This window comes from Aquarana catesbeiana, linkage group LG02 (assembly GCF_042186555.1).
Source record: "Aquarana catesbeiana isolate 2022-GZ linkage group LG02, ASM4218655v1, whole genome shotgun sequence".
Taxonomy (NCBI): Eukaryota; Metazoa; Chordata; class Amphibia; order Anura; family Ranidae; genus Aquarana; species Aquarana catesbeiana.
The window spans coordinates 161,275,092-161,298,145 of record NC_133325.1 but is presented as its reverse complement, the minus strand read 5'-3'; the positions used below and the strand labels follow the sequence as shown (position 1 = coordinate 161,298,145).

The following is a 23,054-nucleotide window of genomic DNA, read 5'->3' as shown; positions in this document are numbered from 1 at the left end:
ATAGTACATTTTGTACAAATATTTATTCCCTCTATGTTTGTTGTATTTTTGCATTGTTTTAACCACCTCAATACCAGCATGTTACACCCCCTTCCCTTCCATGCCAGTAAACATCTACGATTAAAATCCATTTAGAAGAACAGGTCCCCCACCAGCCATTTTACTACAACTGACAGGTCATAACAGAGTTAACAAAGAATGCACACAAAATAAAATTTCAATAACGTAAGCAAAGCAGAACAATGAGGAAAACTCAACACATATCTATAGCACAAAGAAAATTACAATCTGAAATAAGATAAGCTAAACGGTCAATGCTAATGCTATGTGTAAGGTTTAAAATTTGCAACTTACACTGTTGATCCAGGAGATGTAAGCAGACACTCTGGTGAACACTGTGGGCTTCAGGTAAGCATTGCAACCAAGGGAGGATACAAAGCTGGTGACACCATGGACCTGGTACACGCCATTGACAGCACAGTTCAGAGGTCCACCAGAATCACCCTAAAAAAGACAGGAACTGAATTTAAGAGAGAATAATGGAAAACTGTTTTACACAGAACCCCACCAATTGTTTTTACAACTGTTGCTTTCATGTTGGCTTAAAAGAGAAGAGCAGGACATGAAAAAAACAAACAGTCCTACTCACCTAGGTGGATGCAGCATCGGTCCGATGCTGGATCTGTCCCCAGCCTCCTCTACACCGATCAAAGACCGCAGATCGCTCAGTTCTCAGTCTTCAGTGAACAGACAGCCAGTCACTGTCAGTGGCAACAGATGAGCTTGATAACTTACAACTTACAACGATTGTGTCTTCACTATTGATATAAACCATTTTTCTGTATGTGGCATATTGATTGAATGGGGTGTCGACTATAGATCAATTATTCCTAATGGAAGAGACTGATCAGAAATTGATCATTCATATAAGCATGTAAAGTTTAACAGTTTATTTTCTTTAGAAAGTAGCCACAGTATTAATAGAAAAGCCTGTTTCTTACAAGCATTCTGCAGAGAAGGACCTTTGCTCTCTGTAAGGAAGTAGTGGTCTCCCTGCAGAGGACCGATTGAGTCTCAGAAATTTAATGCTGCCTACTGATGGGGTAGCTCTAGTTCTGACACAGTAGAGGGTGTGCCAGAGTTCTGCAGAAAGACAGTTGTTGTTCTTTGCAACATGCTGACAGGGAACAGGATTTTTTCTGCTCTGGCTGATTTCTAAGGAAAATAAACTGTATGATTTTGCACACCTTTGTTTGATGTATTTAGCTGATGTTGTGAAAGGTGTAAGTTCATATGGGCTTCAACACCTTTCTTGCCTCTTTCACCTTCACCCAAAGGACATTTAGAAGGAGATTTTCCACCTGGTTGGAACACAAACAGTAATGACCACTTTCAAAGATGTAATTACATGTTCTTACTGCCTACACTATACAGCCTGACTATGGCTTGTGTTTCATGTTGGTCTTTTGATTAGGGATGGGTCTGAGACATTTATGGCCAGTTTTACTTACATTGCAACCAGCCTGGACTCCATTGCCACCAGCGCAAACCATGGTTGTCTTCACAGTGCTGCCCCAATAGGAGCTGGTAGAGCAAGTTGAGTGGGCAACAACGGGCAGTGGAGCTTGCTGGAGGATGGAAGGCAGAGATCCACCAGCTGCAAAAAAAAGAGTTATTACAATTTTTAGTGCTACTAGTATGAACACTTCTCATATTAGCTCATAGCTATAAGTTTCATCCAGATTCTGACAGAAAACTAGGAGTACCTGGACTTTCCATGTTAAAAGTTACAGAGGTCTAAAGTAGACATGTGCATGGCGAAAAAATTTGTTTTGTTTAGTTTCATTTTAATTCAGTAATTTCGCTTAAGTAAATTCAGTCGATTTGTTCAGTTTGTTTTTGGAATTCGTATTCGGAATTTTCAAATTTCTTCGAATTTACCGTTTTTTTTCGATTCAAAATGATCAAATCGATACATTTTTGAATTGGTCGAAACAAAAATGTTATATTGTTTTTGATTTGACTGCAGCAAAGTGAACAAACAAAAGAAAAATCTTCACCAAATGATTAAAATGACTCTTTAAATCACTTTTGGCTTAACAAAAACAGCATTATTTTGAAATGCTACTCTAATAACACACAGAGTCTTTGATTTCAGCAATATGTGTAGAATATAATGTAAAATGTGATTTAAATTTCAGTCAGAGTTTCTAAATTTTGGATGAATTTCGTTACGTTATTCGGAGCATTCGGTAAAATTTGTTTATATTGTAATTTGGGTACTCGGATATATCCGAATCTCCGAATAACGAAAAACTTGTCCGAATATTAATTCAGAACGAAACAAACTGCACATGTCTGTCTAGTGTAAGGTATGAGTTTCACATAAAGAACAATAGCACAAAAATCTATTAACATTCATCTAGCGCTCAAAGGTTCTAGACGTTCTTTGATCAATTAATAGGAAATTGATCATTTAAAGAACTCTGTCCTAATAGTAAAGGAACATATACTTTATGTCTGAAGGGAACAGGTAAATCATTAAATGCAGTTTTCATGTCTGTGCCCATCCTGTCCGCTACATCATGCTATATGATAGCACAGCTTACACAGGTCATCACATCATGAAAGCTCGGGTTTGTAACGCAAGGAGATGATGATGAGAAGAGTCCACACACAGCTCTCCAAAACAGTAACTGTTAGGTGGCCAGTTTGGATTTTGTTGGAGCATAAGGTAAAAATTAAACTGAAAAGTTCTATGCTAAGTATACCTGGTACTTAATTTTTTGTTTCATCTGTCATATTGTTTGGAACAAAAGTTTGTTGTGTTTATAGGAGGTAAAAATAAGTCCTGGTAAGCATCTTGAATGTGATGGTAAACCTAGCCATGATGCAGCATTCATCAGATTATTTTATTTCTAAATGTATTTTGCAGCAACTTACTGGTGGTTCTTCCCCATCCAGAAATGATGCAGTTGTAGTTGTTAGCCAGGATAGTGCCATCAGCTGGTAGTGTAGCCAGTTTTACATAGCTGTTCAGAGTTGCGCTAGCAGCCAGATGGAGGACAGCAATATCATAACTGCAATGACAAAGTATAACATATACACAGTTAAATACAGCAAACAAACATTCTTTGTTACATTTTTATACAGCAGAAGCAGAAAGTATACAACCAGTATCTTCACTAGGATATGTTCCCTTTGTTACCTGTTCTTGTGACCACACATAAAGTAAAGGGAAATCTCCCTAATGGACAAACAGACAGGTATAAAAAAACCTGACAAAAGTCCTAGGTCTTCTCCAATGAATTGAAGAAGTTTTTTTTTTCTTAATCTCTACCTCTAATCTCTTTTTTTTTTTAAAGATTCTGCTCCCTTCCTGTCATTGAGACCACACAGGAAGTGAGTGGAAACCTTTAATAAAAACAGAGAAACAAACAGCAGTTTAGACCTGATAGGAGTCCATACTCCACCATCCGAAAAAGCAAAAGATTTGGCTGAAGTTGGGCTTTAACTTGGCACACTAAGCGTTTAGCTTTTTTCACATACCTGCCAAGTGCGCAGTGTAGATACAGTCTATAATTTGCAACCCAGATAACATCCTTACTTAGATCGCTGTATTTTTTAATTGCAAGCATTGTAATTGCTAAATATAACTTGGTGTAAGCCTCTTGTGATCCCATGTACAGCAGACTGGCAAAAGAAGCCAATCGGTTGTCCTGTAGTGCTCATGTGATAACAAGATTTTTTTTTTTTTAATTCAGCAGAGAAAAGTCAGGTTTCCTTTCTTGACAGACAGTGCTGTGCTGTACTGTGTGGCAGAGCTGGGTAAATCTTAGACCATAGATGGACAGAAATACAAATTCTTTGGAGGTTGGAGTTCAGCTTAAAGTGGTTGTAAAGGTTCATGTTTTTTCACCTTAATGCCTCCTATGCATTAAGGTGAAAAAACATTTAGCGATTGCAGGCCCCCAGCTCCCCCGTTTACTTACCTGAGCCCTTGTAAGTCCCGCATCGAGAACGTGCTTGATGTTGGCCCGGCTTCTTGGCTCTTCATTGGATAGATTGATAGAAGCGCAGCCATTGGCTCGCGCTGCTGTCAATCAACTCCAATGACGCAAGGGCCGGGGGCGGGGCTGAGTCCTGTAGTCGGCGGCTTATGGACGCTGGACACAGGACTCAGGAGCGCGCCCGCAAGCTAACCCCCCCGGGAGATCGCTTCCCAGAGGTGGTTAGCTGATGCAGGGAGGAGCTGAGACAGCCGCCAAGGGACCCCAGAAGACGTGGATTGGGGCCACTGTGTGCAAAACGAGCTGCACAGTGGAGGTAAGTATGACATGATTGTTATTTAAAACAAAAAATGAAGCTTTACAACCCCTTTAAGGCCTGGTTCACACCTATGCATTTTTTAGTGCTTTTTCAGTTTTACAGAAACACACTACAGTCCATTTAACATGGTTTCCTATGGGTCATGTTCACATCTGTGCATTTTATGGAAAGGACCAGGGACTTTTTTCTGGTTTTTGGCTCCATAAACTTCAATGAATTAAAAATGTGTATTGAAAACTGCAAAATGCACCTGGAATATGCAAATTTCAACCTGCATAGGTGTGAACCAGGCCTCAATATTAGTAAAACCCAGATGTCTTGATGAATCAAGTTAATATCACCTCTCTGGTGGTGGTTGGGCCTCTTGCTCTCATTACTGTATATTGCATGGCATGTGTTAACGCTAAAGTCTTGTGCAGATCTACAGGACTTTGTTAGGTGACATCAAGATTAATTTCAAACTGAAGCACCAGTTTTATGCCAAAATTCTATATAATATAGATATTCTTATTATAAAATGCTCTGGTTAAGCTTCATGTTGGTAATGGAACTGTTACACATGCAGACATTCCTAGTTTGCGTATTATGCAGTAAAAGTTTTAAATTAAATGTGATATTTGAATGGCAAACTGAAATTTTGCTTTAGATCACATCTGCTTAGTACTTACCCAGCAGCAACATTGTTGGTATTCCATGAAGCATGAATACGTTTTGCGGACACTGAGATCACCTGTTCAGTTCCATCATTTGCGCTAAGGTTGTGTTCTCCCAACACCACACGATAGGTGGCTACCCTGAACATAGTCAAAGAGAAAGTCCCTTAAATATCATTAAAGAGTAAGTATACGCAAATCTGATTTTACTCATAATAACAGATACTGTTTGCTCACACCAGAAGATGAACCTTTACATTTTCAAGACTAACTGTGCCTCATATCCTATGCATACCATAATTAAAATGATCTCACATGTGCCTTGGCCTCAGATTCAATCCAGGGAGCCAAAAAAGTACCTTGGCAAAAATAGGCAGCCTGCCATTCTAAAACCAGTAACCAAATTACCACTGTGTGTGGTATTTTAAGGGGGAACAATGGGGTTGATTTACTAGAATGGAGAAAAAGGGGAGAAAGAGCCTTTATAAGGCCCCCCCCCCTTTCCTCATGGGATCTGAGGCAGCAGCAATAATTTATTAAATTAACAGTTTTGAAATGATTAGATTTTGATTGGTCAATATAAATTAGCCAATTATAACAAAAATAAGATTAGTCTAGAGTATGATAGGTCCTTTTATTAAGATTATCCACCAATAAATAATTTATAAAAGCAAGGTACCCCTATAAATAAATCCATTTATAACGGGCATTTTGACAGTTGGCAAGAAGAACTGAGAACTACAGCTCTGCAGCTCCAGCTATCCTTCTTCCTACTATGGCGTCTGACACTTCTTCTTGCACCGTACGATCCCTTCTGCAGCAATGAATGGATAAGGCCAGTACGGAAGATATGACGTGGTTAAGAGCTAACCTTTCTCTACGTTCGGGTACGGCTGACCAAATGACTGACGATTCCAGTTCATCACATGCCACCATTTCTATGGAGGATTCCGTGTTTCGTTGTCCAGATGATGTTCTGATTCCGGAAGTATCTGAAGCAATGCTATCAGCCGATCTGTTACCGTCATCGCGAGATGTGACTGACCGAGTGGGCGAGGCTTCCTTCCGGGGACTCAGTAAACGAAAACGCGTACAGCGTCAGAGCTATAGCCCTCCTCCACAAAGAGCTGCATTATGCCGTGCGGTAGTACCATCCTCCTCGAGGAGCAGGAGAACACAGAACATCGCTACGGTAGTGTCTGGCAGTCACTCTGCTCTTGAGCAATGGCGCAGATATGACGCACTTCGTGATTCCTCTTCTAAGATTTCCAGGAGAGACATTGTTGCTAGCTCTACTCCCTCCATTCCTCCTGGCAACACTATTCCTGTTCCTTCTCAACCTGGTACATCTTCCAACCAGTCATAGTGTCGCAACAGCAGTCTGTGCCTAATGATGTTCCTGCAGCTGCTTTGCTTGGTGAGTCTACTACTGTTCATTTATTGACTGAGCTTTCAGCTTCTCTTAGTAATATTATTGAAGGCATGGCTGTTCCTGGACGTTCGTCTACGGTTAGTATCCCTAATCCTGCTGCTTCTGTATGGTCTGCTGTGCATGATTCGCATTCTCCAGTGCCTGTATGTACTAATATTGAGAATGTTAATGCTGATGTTGATATCCGCAGTCCGACTGATTCTCCTGCTCTGACTAACATTACATCTACAAGTGTATCACATTTGTATGGTAAGGAAGTAATGCCTTGTGTTTTATCGCCATTGGGATTTCATTCATCTTTGAGTGTTAAACAGAAGATATGGAACGGTAAATACATTGGTTTATTAACGTTATTGCCTTCTTCTAAAGGTTTTGCATATAAAATTGTTAAAAGTGATGATAAATATGATGATGATAAAAATAAATTTTTTTCCAAATCTGTATGCAATTGGCTTCAAGCATTTTTCATATTTTCTAGAGTTCTTTGTGAAAAGTACCCAGAGAAAAGTTCTGGACTTTTCCAACATATGGACATTATTTTAGAAGCTTATCGTAGTTTTGATGGTTATTCTTGGTTTACTTACGATGAAGCTTTCAGACATAAATTAAGTGTTCACCCCACTTTACAATGGGGTGTAAAAGATGTGGGTTTGTGGTTAAGCCTATTCATCCCGCCTAGATCTTTTCCGGCCCATCCATCCACTAGTTCTTTTTCTTCTACCACTAACCTGCCTTATAAGAAAGGAATTTGCTTTGCATATAATGACAGCCAGTGTAAATGGTTGCAATCCTGCAGATACAAACATGAATGTGCATTCTGCTCTGGAGAACATCCGGTTGCAAAATGTTTTTGTAAACTATCGTCCTCCTCCCATCAACAGTCTAGGGAGTCTACGGGTAAAAGCCAACTTACCAATGAACATGAAAAACATGTTACCTTAGCTAGCAATTTATCCAGATCGACAGAAGGCAGTTCTTTTAATTGATGTTTTTTTTGCATGGTTTTCAGCTTCCTAGGTTTACAGGTGTTGGTTGTCAATTGGTAAACAATTTGCTATCTGTGACAAAATTCTTTTATTGTTGCTAGTAAGTTGCTTAAGGAAATATCTGAAGGTAGGATGGCAGATCCTTTTGATGAACCTCCTTTTGATAATTTGCGCATTTCCCCATTAGGTTTTGTCCCGAAGAAAGAACCTGACTTATAGATTGAACCATCATCTGTCTTACCCTTATGTTTCTTCTTTGAATGATCAAATTGACAAGTCGTTGTCTTCAGTTTCTTATCTTTCTTTTGAGACTGCAATTAATGGGCTTCGCTCTTTAGGTGTAGGATCTTTGTTGGCAAAGGCGGACATTAAGTCTGATTTTCGGCTTCTTCCTATCCATCCTTATTGTTTTTGTTCTTTGGGTATTTATTTTCAGGGCCATTATTATATTGATAAGTGTTTGCCCATGGGGTGCTCTCTAGCTTGTTTTTATTTTGAGGCGTTTTCTACTTTTTTGGAATGGGTTGTTAGGCAAGTGACTGGTTCTGATTTTATATTACATTATTTGGATAACTTTTTATTTATGGGTAGTAAAGATACAGATAATTGTAAATATTTATTGAGTTCATTCTTTGATGTTTGTTGTTGTTTTAATATTCCCTTGGCTGATGAGAAAACGGTGGGTCCGGTTGCGTGTTTGGATTTCTTAAGTGTTACTATTGATTCTGTGAATATGGAATTTCGTCTTCCTTTGGATAAGATTTCAAAGTTTTCTGATTTATTGCTTTGTTTTATCAGGCGTAAAAAAGTTACATTGAAAGAAATGCAATCTTTACTTGGGATGTTGGCTTTTGCTACGGGGGTTCTTCCTATTGGTCGAATTTTTTTTAGATGATTTTACTCTGTTCTGGTTTTAACAATCCTTCCTCTCATGTTAGATTGTCCAGCGATATTAAGGCAGATATGCTTGTTTGGTTGCAATTTTTACAGAATTTTAATGGTAAGTCGATTTGGCAATTTGAATTTATTTCTTGTAATGATTTTGCCCTCTTTTCTGATGCTGCAGGCTCTATAGGTTTTTCTTCTATTTGGAGAACGCACTGGTGTGCTTCCCATTGGCCTGCGAGATGGATTGTTCAGGGTTTTTGTAAAAATGTAGTTTTTTTCAGAATAGACGTTTGCTTGTCCATACTGACAATAAAGGTTTTGTTTATGAAATTAACTGTCTTTCCTGTAATGCCCCATACACACGATCAGACATTGATCGGACATTCCGACAACAAAATCGTAGGATTTTTTCTGACGGATGTTGGCTCAAACTTGTCTTGCATACACACAGTCACACAAAGTTGTCGGAAAACACGTACGTCTGGACTATAAACGGGGCAGTAGCCAATAGCTTTCATCTCTTTATTTATTCTGAGCATGCGTGGCACTTTGTGCGTCGGATTTGTGTACACACGATCAGAATTTCCGACAACGGATTTTGTTGTCGGAAAATTTTATAGCCTGCTCTCAAACTTTGTGTGTCGGAAAATCTGATGGAAAATGTGTGATGGAGCCTACACATGGCTGGAATTTCCAACAACAAGGTCCTATCACACATTTTCCGTTGGAAAATCCGACCGTGTGTACAGGGCTCTTCAAGTCAATAGACTTTTATGATATTTAGTTTTTAAATGTCTTCATTTCAATATATGAATTAAAGCTAATTTTATTCCTGGTAGAGAAAATTATTTGGCAGATTCCCTTTCTCGGTTCCAGATGGATCGTTTTTATCATCTGATGCCGGCAGCGGATCTGACTGGACTTCCTTGCCCCCCTCACTTATGGGACCTGATATAATTTTTTAATATATTCAAGATTCACTGGCTACTTCTACGTGGTTAAATTATATTTCATCGTGGAAGTTATGGATTTCGTTTTAAAATGCTAATGATTTGAGCAATTCTTCATTTGAAGGGGTTGTTTTATTATGTGTTAGGCACTTAATGTCACATAATTATTCATGGACTCATGTTAATAAGACGTTGTCTGGGGTTTAGTTTTTTCTGAAGTTGAGTTTGTTACCTCATTGTTTTAGTTTCTTTTCAGTGCGGCAAGTGCTAAAAGTTTTTTACAAAGTCTTTGTTTTATAAGGACAAACGCCTTCCTATAACTATGGATTTATTGCAGAACTTGTGTTCTATTTCTTCAACGGTTTGTTTTTTCTGCATATGAAGTTATTCTTTTTCAATCTGTTTTTTCCTTGCTTTTCTTCTGAGCTTTTCGTATATCTGAGATTGTCAGATACGCCCTCGGCCTTGCAAGTTCATAATGACATTGTTGAGGATGGGGGTTTACGGATTTTTCTTCCTTGCAGTAAAACAGACATTTATGGCAAAGGTTACTGGATTTATTTGAATCAATGTCCTTTACGTGCTGTTTGTCCAATTTGGCTCTTGACTAACTATTTGTTGGTTCACCCTAAACTTAATGATATTTTCTTTGTTCACAGTGATGGTTCTTCATTGACAAAATATCAATTTAACTGTGTTTTTCATAAATGTTTGGAGTTTTTTAAATTTAGGCCATGTGCCATTTACTTCACATTCTTTTAGAATTGGTGCTGCTGCTGCTGCTAAAATTGGTTTTCATGCTGACTTTATTAAGAAATTGGGTAGATGACGGTCTGATTCTTACAAATTGTATATACATCCTGGTGTCAGTCTGTATGCTTTGCATACTTCCTGTCGTTTGGGGTAAATTGTTTTTTGTTATTTAAAATAGTTCAATATCATTCAGCCTGAGCCGTAGTGGCTAGGTTGTATTTGGTAAGGTGAGATTATAAGATGTTTTTTAATATGTTTTAGTAAAAGTTATACAATATACTATTTGTTTATACCAATAAAACAGCCGCGGCCTATATTATCCAATAAAATTTTATTAAATATTACATAACTTGTCTGGAATTAATTTATTAAAAAAAAAAATGTGTATTGCATGCTGCCTTTTATCCCATGTAGAAAAAGGGGGGAAAGAACCTTTATAAGGCCCCCCTTTCCTCATGGGATCTGAGGCAGCGGCAATAATTTATTAAATTAACAGTTTTGAAATTATTAGATTTTGATTGGTCAATATAAATTAGCCAATTATAATAAAAATAGGATTAGTCTTAGAGTATGATAGGTCCTTTTATTAAGATTATCCACCAATAAATGATTTGTAAAAGCAAGGTACCCCTATAAATAAAGCCGTTTATAATGGGCATTTTGACAGTTGGCAAGAAGAACTGAAGAATACAGCTCCCCACCCCCCACTCCCTTTTTATGTGGTTCTATTTCACTCCTGTATGGGGTAAATTGTTTTTTGTTATTTAGAATAGTTCAATATCATTCAGCCTGAGCCGTAGTGGCTAGGTTGTATTTGGTAAAGTGAGATTATAAGATGTTTTTTAATATGTTTTAGTAAAAGTTATACAATATACTATTTGTTTATACCAATAAAACAGCCGCGGCCTATATTATCCAATAAAATTTTATCAAATATTACATAACTTGTCTGGAATTAATTGATTTAAAAAAAAATGTGTATTGCATGCTGCCTTCTATCCCATATAAGAGTGCAAAATCTGGTGCAGCTAAGTTCAGCTTGTTCAATTAAGCTTTGACAATAAAGGAGGCTGATTGGTTTTCATGCAGAGCTGCACCAGATTTTCCACTCTCCAGTTTTAGTTAATAAACCCCAATGGCACAGCATATGTGCCAAAAACAATATGGCAGCTATAGGGCACTTTTCTGTCCCGATCATGTCCTACAATAAGCTGTGCAAAACATGACTATTAAGCATATGCCAAGCAAAAAACTTTTGGACAGAGTGAGGAAAGATTTAAACTCCTGCTGTTTTTTTACTGCTATCCACATACTGTAGCCCCCAACTGCCCTCAATTTAGTAAGACTGCCCCTCTTTGGGAACAATTCCCCTCTGTTTTTCATAGTTACATGGTTACATAGTAGGTGAGGTCGAAAAAAGACCATCAAGTCCAACCTATGAATTCTCATTCCTTCTCAATTGTCCCTCTTTTTGGACAGATATATAAAATTCTATAAACAAACTATTTACCTATAAAAAGTGTTATATTGAACAAATATATAATGGTAAAAAAACACTTGTTGTTTACATTGGATAAAATAATTGCTTGAAATAATTTTGAGGAGATTTGTTGCGTCCTTTGTCTACATACTCTGTATTTAAAGGTGCTCCTCTTTCCCATCTTAGAAAATTGCAATACATATATCCAGAGCTCTGTTAGAGAGGTTTATCATCACTTTCTGTCCTGCTGACTAGGGATGGGCTTTATGTTCACATGAGTTCGACTCGAACATTGGCTGTTCGCCCGTTCGCCAAATAGCGAACAAATTTGATAGCCGCGGAACACCCTTTAAAAGTCTATGGGAGAAATCAAAAGTGCTAATTTTAAAGGTTAATATGCAAGTTATTGTCATAAAAAGTGTTTGGAGACCCAGGTCCTGCCCCAGGGGACATATATAAATACAAAGATAAGTTTTAAAAACGTCAGTTTTTTCGGGAGCAGTGATTTTAATAATGCTTAAAGTGAAACAATAAAAGTGTAATATTCCTTTAAATTTCGTATCTGGGGGGTGTCTATAGTATGTCTGTAAATTGGCGCATGTTTCCCGTGTTTAGAACAGTCTGACAGCAAAATTACATTTCTAAAGGAAAAAAGTCATTTAAAACTACTCGCGGCTATAATGAATTGTTGGTTCCGGCAATACACATAAAAGTTCATTGATAAAAACGGCATGGGATTCCCCCACAGGGGAACCCCAAACTAAAAAAAGGCCCTTCAGGTCTGGTATGGATATTAAGGGGAACCCCGCGCCAAAATAAAAAAAAATGGCTTACCAGACCCTTATCCGAACATGCAACCTGGCAGGCTGCAGGAAAAGAGGGGGGATGAGAGCACCCCCCCTTCTGAACCATACCAGGCCACATGCCCTCAACATTGGGAGGGTGCTTTGGGGTAGCCCCCACAAAGCACCTTGTCCCCATGTTGATGGGGAGAAGGCCTCATCCCCACAACCCTTGCCCGGTGGTTGTGGGGGTCTGCGGGCGGGGGGCTTATCAAAATCTGGAAGCCCCCTTTAACAAGGGAACCCCCAAATCCTGGCCCCCCGTGTGAATTGGTAATGGGGTACAAATGTACCCCTACCATTTACCATTTCACAAAAAAGTGTCAAAAATGTTAAAAAAAGACAATAGACGGTTTTTGACAATTCCTTTATTAATGTCTTCTTCTTTCCCCGCTTCTTCTTCCATCTTCTTCTGGTCTTCCTTCGGTGTTCTTCTTCTTCCTCCATCTTGTTCTTCCCCAGCTTCTTCCTCTATCTTCGTCTGCTTCTTCCTCCAGTCTTTTCGTCCGGCATCTTGCTCCGGCTTCTTCTTCTCTGCTTCATCCTTCGATCCGCCTCAATGGGAGTCTCCTGCTGTGTGACGCTTCTGTTCAGGTGAACAGCTCTTATATAACGGAGGGCGGGCCACCCGGTGACCCTGCCCCCTCTGACACACGGGGATTCCCTATGGCTTTCACCGTATTGTCAGAGGGGGGGCAGGGTCACCCGTTTATGTAAATGCGGACCCTCTATACTGAGTTTGAGGGCGACTCCCACGCCATTTAAAAAAAAAAATTGGTGCAGGGTTCCCCTTAATATCCATACCAGACCTGAAGGGCCTGGTATGGAATTTGGGGGAACCCCCACGCATTTTTTTTTGTAATTTTGGTTCGGGGTTCCCCTTAATATTTGCGGCTATAATGAAGTGTCGGGTCTCTGCAATACACATAAAAATCATTGAAAAAAACGGCATGGGGATCCCCCACAGTGCATTACCAGGCCCTTTGGGTCTGGTATGAATATTAAGGGGAACCCTGAAGCAAAATTTTTTTAAAAATGGTGTGGGGGTCCCCCTCAAAATCCATACCAGACCCTTCAGGTCTGGTATGGATGTTAAGGGGATCCCCGCACCAAAATTTTTAAAAAAATGGCATGGGGTCCCCCTAAAAATCCATACCAGACCCTTATCAGAGCAAGTAACCTAGCAGGCCGCAGGAAAAGAGGGGGGGATGAGAGAGCACCCCCACCTCCTGAACTGTACCAGGCCACATGCCCTCAACATGGGGAGGATGTCCCCATGTTGATGGAGACAAGGGCCTCATCCCCACAACCCTTGCCGTTGGTTGTGGGGGTATGCGGGCGGGGTGCTTATCGGAATCTGGAAGCCCCTTTAACAAGGGGACCCCCAGATCCCAGCCCCCCATGTTTGAAATGGTAATGGGGTACAAATATACCCCTACCATTTCACAAAAAAAGTGTCAAAAATGTTAAAAAAGACAAGAGACGGTTTTTGACAAATCCTTTATTAATGTCTTCTTCTTTCCATCTTCTGGTCTTCATTCGGTTTTCTTCCTCCATCTTATTCTTCCCCCGCTTCTTCCTCTGCTTCTTCCTCCGATCCTCTGCTTCTTCCTTTGGTCTTCTCGTCCACATCTTCCTCTGGCTTCTTCTTCCCCGCTTCATTCTTCGGATGATCCGCATCCATGGGAGGTTCCCGCTGTGTGATGCTTCTGTTCTTCTGACAGTTCTTATATAACTGAGGGTGGGGCAACCCGGTTACCCCGCCCCCTCTGACATCACAGGGAAAGCTATAGGAAAGTCCCCGTGAAGTCCCCGTGCGTCAGAGGGGGCGGGGTCACCGGGTGGCCCCGCCCTCAGTTATATAAGAACTGTCAGAAGAACTGAAGCATCACAGTGCTGGAACCTCCCTTGAATGCGAATCATCAAGAGAACGAAGAGGGGAAGAAGAAGCCAGAGGAAGATGTGGACGAGAAGACCGAAGGAAGAAGCAGAGGATTGAAGGAAGAAGAGGAAGAAGCAGAGGAAGAAATGGAGGAAGAACAAGATGGAGGAAGAAAACCGAATGAAGACCAGAAGAGGATGGAAGAAGAAGCGGGGAAAGAAGAAGACATTAATAAAGAAATTGTCAAAAACCGTCTCTTGTCTTTTTTTAACATTTTTGACACTTTTTTGTAAAATGGTAGGGGTACACATAGGGTGGGGGGCCGGGATCTAGGGGCCCCCTTATTGAACCCCGCCCCTTATGACGTCACAGTCCCAGCATGACTGTGACATCATAAGCGGGCGGGGTCACCGGATGACATCACCCGGTGACCATGCCCTATGCCTATATAAGTCATTGCGAGGTGCTCACACAGCATTACAGCGGGAGAGATTGTTGTGTCAACATCGGAAGAAGAGAAGAGGGAAGAAGATGATTAAGAAGACTGGGCCACTGCTAGCAAGAGAGCTGCAAAAGAGCAGAAGATAGCGGAGGAGCCCCGCAGAAGAACCGGACACCGGGAGAAGAACCAGACACCGGGAGAAGAGGCCAGAGAGAGCGGAGAAGAACTGGACACCGGGAGAAGAGGCCGGAGAGACCCCTGAAGTCAGAAGAAGACCCCCGAAGTCAGAAGAAGACCCCCGGAGCTGCCTAATAAATTACTTTAAAAACCTGTGTAGTGTGTTTTTTTTTATTGACACTTTTTTCCCTAGGTGAATGGGTAGGGGTACGATGTACCCCATACTCATTCACATAGGGTGGGGGGCTGGGATCTTCAATAGATGAGACGTAAGAAAGGGTAGGGCAGAGGGCGAGTCTCGGGGGACTCTGAAGGACCCCAAGAGGCAACATAGCCACCCCGGAGAAGGAAGCCTGCAGAAGGGATCTTTGGCCCAGCTCAAGAAAGAAAAAGGCAAGCTTTTATATAAGAAGCATTAGACAAGCATCTAATAAGGCTGTCTACTGGTCCCTTTAGAATACTGATATAAGTGGGAAGGAGACCACGGAATCGGAGAGAGGGATATCGATCGTTCAGGATTCCAGCTGGATCTACATACACATGCCCATTACCCCTGCAGGGGTTGGGCGTTCCGGTGAGTGAGGGCACAAGTGGGGGTTCAACTAAAGACGGATAACATCAGTCACAGCAAACCTGTCTGGGATCACTTGGATGCACACACCATTTGTTCTCAGGGATTTTTTCCACATTTATAGGACAATTTCTACTGGACGATTTTTATTGGAGTATTTAGTTGCACATAGTAATATCACATAAATATTGTTTTGTATAATTTTTGGGATTTTTCCAGCCAACATCAGAGGATTTTTTTCTGCCGTTTTTTGGTGTCACATTGCTTTGTGTCAGGGTATCACCGGCACCGGACCTGGGCGTCGGCGCGCGCCTATGCGCCGGCGCGCTCCATTACACACTTCTCAGCAAGATCGTGGTGTTCCCGGGCATCAGCGCGGCGCTAGGGCGCGCGCGCGTGTGCACGTGCGCGCGTACGGGCGTGCGCGCGTTCGCGATAGCGCCGGTTTGGCGCCAAAGTGCACATAAAAATCCCCCTGTGCCTCTGGCACATTGCTGCTTCGTCTCAGCTTGTGATTCGTGTAAACCTGAACCTGATTACTGTTACCTATCTGACCCGGCTTGTTTGACTATCCGTCCTGCTCCTATCCGACCCGGCTTGCCCGACTACTTTTCTGCTACCTGCCTGATACCGTTGCCAATCCCTGCCTGCCTACCGACTCTTCCTCTGCCTGCTGTTTTGCCTGTTTCATATCCGTGCTGACCCGGACCGTCTGACCCTGCTTGTGCCTGCTGTTGTCCTTGCTGTTGCACCTTCAGCTCCAGCTCCAGTGATCTCTGCATCTACAAGTGTTCCAGCGTGCTGCCTCCAGTGCATACCTGATCTGCAGTTCAGCCATCCCTGTGGGATCTTTCATCACTTCAGCTCCAGAGACTCCGCTCTACAGGCACTCCTACCCCACTGTGCTCAGGAGATCACTGTTCCCACTCCAGTGACTCCTGAACCAGCGTTGTATGAGAGGTCTTCTCCTACAAGTCAGGCTCTACTACCAGGTACCTAACACTTTGAACATTTATTAGTGGGATTTTTAACATGGATATAATTGATGTTTTATGTTTTAGTTTCACTTTATCTATTTTTTGGTGATTTGTATACCTAACATCCTATATGGTACATATATTCTAAATGGTTTTTAGCACTTTCACAGGATTTTTTACCATGTTTGATGATGCACCCTGATGCACACATTTTTTCATGGTGAGGTTAAAAAATAATAATTTGTTTGTGAACAGCGCCAATTCCCCTATCAGAGTATTTTATCACTTGGACTTCACCTTGGTGTTTTCCTTTTTTGGGGGGCTGCAGTTCTTGTTGGTATTTGTCCTAAGTGCGGAATATTTGAATTTTAGAACATGTTTTATTGTTTTATTACAGTGTTTCATGGACTAGGTTGTTTGTTGTGCTCCTGCTCCTAAGGCAGTATACAGGTCATCTCATAATATTTCCCAATTCTAATGCAACTTTTATCTAGTTAATACTGACCAATAACCTGTATGTAGCAATGTTTTTGGTTACCTGTCCACGCAGTGAGCAGCAGTCAAGACACGGTTAGCACGGATCAGGGAACCTCCGCAGGTGTGGTACCAGCTGCTGCCAGAGATATATTGGAGAGATACCTAGAGGTGGAAAATGATAATGGATTTTGTGTAAACAGTAATACCTTAATATTATTTTTTTTAGCTGTACTAGAGTGTCACATCTAATTGGTATTGTACAAAAAAAAAGGCTTTTTAAAGGAAAACTGTAATCTTTTTACCAAAATGTACACATTAATGTGGTCTAATGACGTGTATACCATCTTGTTTCTGTGTATAATATGTAGTTAATTATGTACATAAAGCAGCCATGTTTATTCCCTAATCCCGCTGTTAAAAAAAGTCTGTGATTTGCAGCAAGAGATCATGTGATCTAGGTCAGCCTTTTTCAACCAGGGTACCCAGGCACCCTGGAGTGCCTTGAGGTTTCTTCAGGGGTGCCTTAGCAAAATGCCCAAAAATTGTATACAAGGATGAAGCCTGCCTTTTAGTTACACTTGTGCACATTGTTCACCATTACAACCTTTTAGCAATGGCATCATCAGTTGATAAGGAGGATGTCAGTCACCTAAAAAACATCCTTGTTCGACCCTTCTCTGCCTCTCTCCCTCAGTACTGGGGTCACATTAGCTGAGTGATGGAGAAAAACTGAGGGAGAAGAGAAACACTTTGGATACCAGTCACTAACAATTTGCAAAAGTGCATTTGCTTTGGAAGAATAAATCACCTCTAATGTTCAGTACCCTACTTGTGCGTTTTTTTGCTGTGTTATTTAAAACTATTAGAATAGTTTTTACATTTTAGAATGGGGTGTCCCAAGACTGTCCATAATTTTTAAAGGGTGCCTTGACTGAAAAAAAGGTTGAGAAACACTGATCTAGGTTGCCTATGGTAGGAGCTGTTTATTCATTGAAAGAGATAGAAACCTTTCAGTTTACAATAATATTGTAATTTGCTGACATATGCTCTATTGATTTATGTAACCTTACTGATTATTCAAGCATATGTTCAGTACCACTTGGACTGCCAACTCCAAACACTGCCGGATTAGGGGGAGGCAATTCATTTGAGGTCTGTTTTTTAACGGGTAAAGAGGTTATATAGGGGAGCTTGTTTATTTATCCTTTAGGCTAATCACATTCAAACATCTGTTAAAAAGCTACATATGACCTTTATTTTTAAACTTTTGTATTTTAAATGAAGTGGGGGGAATGGTTAGAATCTCTATCAGGTTTTTATTGCTATGCATATCTCCATAAATGGGATTCCCCTGCACTTCCTGTCCCAAGAGATACAATAGCAAGTGAATAGAAAGTTCCCCAAAATGGGGAGAATTTACACCTTTATTGTCTCAGGAACAAATTTCCCTACTGAACGATTTACCTTCTACTACTGTTTCAGTGACTAAAGCCCTGTGAGGCATAAACATGTCAGCCGGTTGCTCTGTTTGTTTTAGTGCTATTTCAATGAACTGAAGACTTTTGGAGGATGTGTAAATATGCTGAATACTTTTTCTTGCTACACTGTTTCAGTGGGAGCTATAATACCCCTTTCACACCAGTGGACCGATCGGGTGTGCATGTCTGTTTTTTAGGCGGATCTGATCAGACCACCCATTGTTCTGTACGGGGCGGTGAATGTCAGCGGACATGTGTCCGCTGACACCTGCAGGCATCCAATCTGATGAAATCTGCTAAAAACAGACAGTTGGGGATATGTTTGCACATATCCGGCGGATCAGATGACAGTCAGATGGAACCAGACATGCAGTCTGTTTCTATTTGACTGCCCCATAGAGAGCAGTGGGATGTGCCTGTTCTGCATAGCGGAGCGAACACGGACCTGTCATCCACCTGCTCATCGGGGATCAGTGGAGAGATCCCCCGCTGAGCAGGAGGATCCACTTGGCCGGATTCCACCATGTGTGAAAGGGGCCTAAAACTTTATATTCTTCCTCTCTTTCTTTTACTTTTACCCCGATTAACCTGATAAGTAGTGAGGGAAAATCTCCCCAAACACCAATAAAAACCTTAAATATGTAGCTTGAGGGATGCTGGATAGGAAATTGGTTTAGTTCCTCTTCCCCTTAAAGATAAGTCCATGTTGTAGAGTACAATGGCTTTGGGTAGGTAGCTCTCCAACACAAAGGGTGTCACCTTGGGTGATTTCTAGAAGTTGTAGGAAAATAGAAGCACCAAACCAGTAGTAGTCCACGCGAATGTATTTTGTCATAGCAGGCTGAAGATAACAAACCAGTGGATTATACAATCAGCTGCTAAAGTATGCATTTGAATGAAAAGAGCCAGCTTATTTATGAGTTGAACTATCCCTCTATTACCCGCACAAGTCCAATATTTGTTTCAAACTAACAGATTAAGCCCTGATGAAGAAGGGAACCATATAGTCCCTGAAACAAAGGTACTGGCTTGTTGTCTTTGAACTTCTATGATGAAGTAAATATCTTTGGACCACTAAACGTTTGCTGTTGCACTCTTGCTTTTCCTTCCCCTACCAATAGAAATCTAACAGAGGTTCTAACCCTTCCCCATTTTTTCCAATGCTAGAAAAAAATTTAGCTGGAGTTCTTATAATAACTAAAGATACATAACAGAAAAAAACACTTTATTAGTACAACAAATAGGTCACTTCTAAAAAAAAGTTCCAGTGGCAAAAATTTGAAGGTACGAGTCTCCCAAACGTGAGAATGTGAGATTTTGTAATTACTTAACATCGTACAGTGCATCCGAAAGTATTCACAGCTCTTCACTTTTTCCAAATTTTGTTATGTTCCAGCTTTATTCCAAAATGGACTAAATTCATTATTTTCCTCAAAATTCAACAAACAGTACCCCATACTGACAACATGAAAGAAATTTGTTTGAAATCTTTGCAAATGTATTAAAAGAAAAAGGAAAAAAAATGACATAAGTATTTAGAGGCTTTGCTCAATACGTTGCTGAAGCACCTTTGGCCCCAATTACAGCCTCAAGTCTTTAGAGTATGATGCTACAAGCTCGGCACACCTATTTTTGAGCAGTTTCTTCCATTGTTCTTTGCAGGACCTCTCAAGCTCCATCAGGTTGGATGGGGAGCGTCTGTGCACATTTATTTTCAGATCTCTGTAGAGATGCTCAATCGGGTTCAAGTCTGGGCTCTGGCTGGGCCACTCGGGGACATTCACAGAGTTGTCCCATAGCCACACTTTTGTTATCTTGGCAGTGTGCTTAGGATCCTTGTCCTGTTGGAAGATGAAGCTTCTCCCCAGTTTGAGGTCCAGAGTGTTCTGGAGCAGGTTTTCATCAAAGATGTCTCTGTACATTGATGCATTTATCTTTCCCTCGATCCTAACTAGTCTCCTAGTTCCTGCCACTGAAAAACTGCCCCACAGCATGATGCTGCCACCACCATACTTTACTGTAGGTATGGTATTGGCCAGGTGATGAGCAGTACCTGGTTTCCTCCAGACATGACGTTTGCTATTCAGGCCAAAGTGTTCAATCTTTGTTTCATCAGACCAGAGAATTTTGTTTCTCATGGCCTGAGTGTCCTTCAGGTGCCTTTTGACAAACTCCGAACTGTCAAGTGCCTTTTACTGAGGAGTGGCTTCCGTCTGGCCACTTTACCATACAGGCCTGATTGGTGGAGTGCAGCAGAGATGGTTGTTCTTCTGGAAGGTTCTCCTCTCTCCACAGAGAAACGCTAGAGCTCTGTCCATCGGGTTCTTGGTCACCTCCATGATTAAGACTGTTTCCCCACGATTGCTCAGTTTGGCTGGATGGCCCGCTCTAGGAAGAGTCTTGGTAGTTCCAAACTTCTTTAATTTACGGAAGATGGAGGCCACTGTGCTCATTGGGCCCTTCAATGCTACAGACATTTTTCTGTACCCTTCCCCGGATCTGTGCCTTAATACAATCCTGTTTCAGAGGTCTGCAGACAATTCCTTGGACTTCATGTCTTAGTTTGTGCTCTGACAACTGTTAACTGTGGGACCTTATATAGACAGGTGTGTGCCTCTCCAAATCATGTCCAATCAACTGAATTTACCACAGGTGGACTCCAATCAATTTGTATAAACATCTCAAGGATGATCAGTGGAAACAGGATGCACCCAGAGCTCAATTTTGAGTGTCATGATAAAGATAAAGGCTGTGAATACTTATGTACATGAGTTTTTTTCAGTTTTTATTTTTAATAAATTTGTAGCCTGTCATATTACCAATCATCAGCTGGGCAATCCGTTCCCCTCTGAGGGTGTGGGTACCTTCTTGGTGAGATATACATCTTCTGCCCAGGTTCGGGGGGGGGGGGGGGGTTTGTTGGCATGGTTGGCTTTTCATGCATTAATCATTTTATCTCTATGGACGTTTTGGTTTGAAGTGGCTTTTATAATTTGGGGTGATATACCCGCCCATATACAGAAATTTTCTGACTACTTTAAAAAGAGTCATCCATGCTACATCAGTAGGCCAGGAGCGTTTCATCAATTGCATCTGTCTGTGCTTCTCCCGAAGAAGTGAGGCTCTTCTCACAAAATGCGTGCTAGCACAGCTATTCCTGACTACTGACAGTCATCTTTTGTGACACATCCAGGTCTCATGGAAAGGTTGATTACATGAATGCAACATTTACCAATATAATGACATTTGATATATTTTTTTCTTTCTGTATCACATGATGTTTTTAAATGTGCGTTGAATAAATCATTTATAATTTTACTTGGTATGTTTTGTGGTGTGCTCTTTAAAAGTCCCATGGGCATTTTTGTTTTTTGTTGTGTGCATACTAATGGGACTGAGTAGCACCTCTACCCATCCCACACCATCTCTTTTCTCTTTATAGTATATCCACTGTTAACTGTGGGACCTTATATAGACATGTCCAATCAACTGAATTTACTACAGGAGGACTCCAATCAAGTTGTAGAAACATCTCAAGGATGATCAGTGGAAACAGGATGCACAAAGGCTGTAAATACTTATGTACATGTTATTTTTTGTTTTTATTTTTAATAAATTTGCAAAGATATCAAACAAACTTCTTTCATGTTGTCATTATGGGGTATTGTTTGTATAATTTTGAGGAAAATAATACATTTAATCCATTTTGGAATAAGGCTGTAACATCACAAAATGTGGAAAAAGTGAAGTGCTGTGAATACTTTCCAGATGCATTGTATCATTGGAAATGGATTTGGCACAATAGTGGGGGTGGGGAAAGCTTAGCCGCAAATGTGTGGCCAAGTTTTAAATGGATAGTTCTTCCCCTTTAAGAGCAGGGTCGCATACTAACATATTAACATGTTGTTGGTGCATGCATTTTTGCTGCTGCATTTCAATTACCTTAATTCTTTAAAGTGCTCTTTAAAATGACTGTAATGCGTGCACAGAGGGTTTTTTTGCAGGTTTAAAAACACTGTTTATTTTAATCTCCTCTATCTTACCTGCCATGGCCATGCATTTTTGGCAGCATTGGTTCCTCCCACTACACGTGCATTCTCCTCAGCATCCTCAATGTACTGAGCACCATCATGGCAGTGTCCTTTTGGAAAAAAGAAAACACATTTCGTAAAAGGCATTGAGATTGTGAGATTACAATCATCACATTAGCCTAACAGGTTTGAGGGTAAACTGGCAGAAGGTTGGTGAACATAGGTGAATCCAGACATGTAAAGGTGCTGAAAGATGCTCATCTGTATACATATGCTAAAGCAAACCCAAGGAAAAAAAATACTTACCTCTGGTACCACTCCAATTTTAGCTTTCCTCTTCAACATCACAGGATCCCTAAATCCAAAACTGTTCAGATATATAAATATCAATCCAGCCTTCTGTGTCACAAATCTAAACTCACCCATCCCACCTTACTATTGTCCAATGAGGCCCCTTAAAACAAACATAGACAAATAGTAATGTTTGGGGAGGAGATGTTGGACCTGACTCTGAACCCATGAAGTTGGATCAATAGTTATGTCAGACCTTGTATTTGGGGATCCTGCAGAGAAAAACTATTCGGATATGCAGGTTTTACCTGCTTCCTATTGACTACAATATAAAATTGAAAATAAAACACATTCTATATCCAAGGCAAAGAAAATTAAAAAAAAACAATCTGGAGGATATATCAAATAGATTGCT

At 40.7% G+C, this 23,054-nt stretch overlaps 1 protein-coding gene across 1 annotated transcript; it reads right to left on the bottom strand.

Moving 5' to 3' along the window:
* Window positions 1-336: 336 nt before the first annotated feature.
* On the bottom strand, window positions 337-22,774 carry LOC141126561 (chymotrypsin-like elastase family member 1). Its single transcript, XM_073612487.1, has 7 exons — window positions 22,771-22,774; window positions 22,361-22,458; window positions 16,901-17,001; window positions 4,998-5,123; window positions 2,944-3,080; window positions 1,512-1,657; window positions 337-504 (listed from the first exon to the last, which is right to left on the bottom strand). Exons 1-7 carry the CDS (start codon window positions 22,772-22,774, stop codon window positions 337-339), a joined length of 780 nt encoding a protein of 259 aa, XP_073468588.1.
* Between the last annotated feature and the right edge of the window lie 280 nt (window positions 22,775-23,054).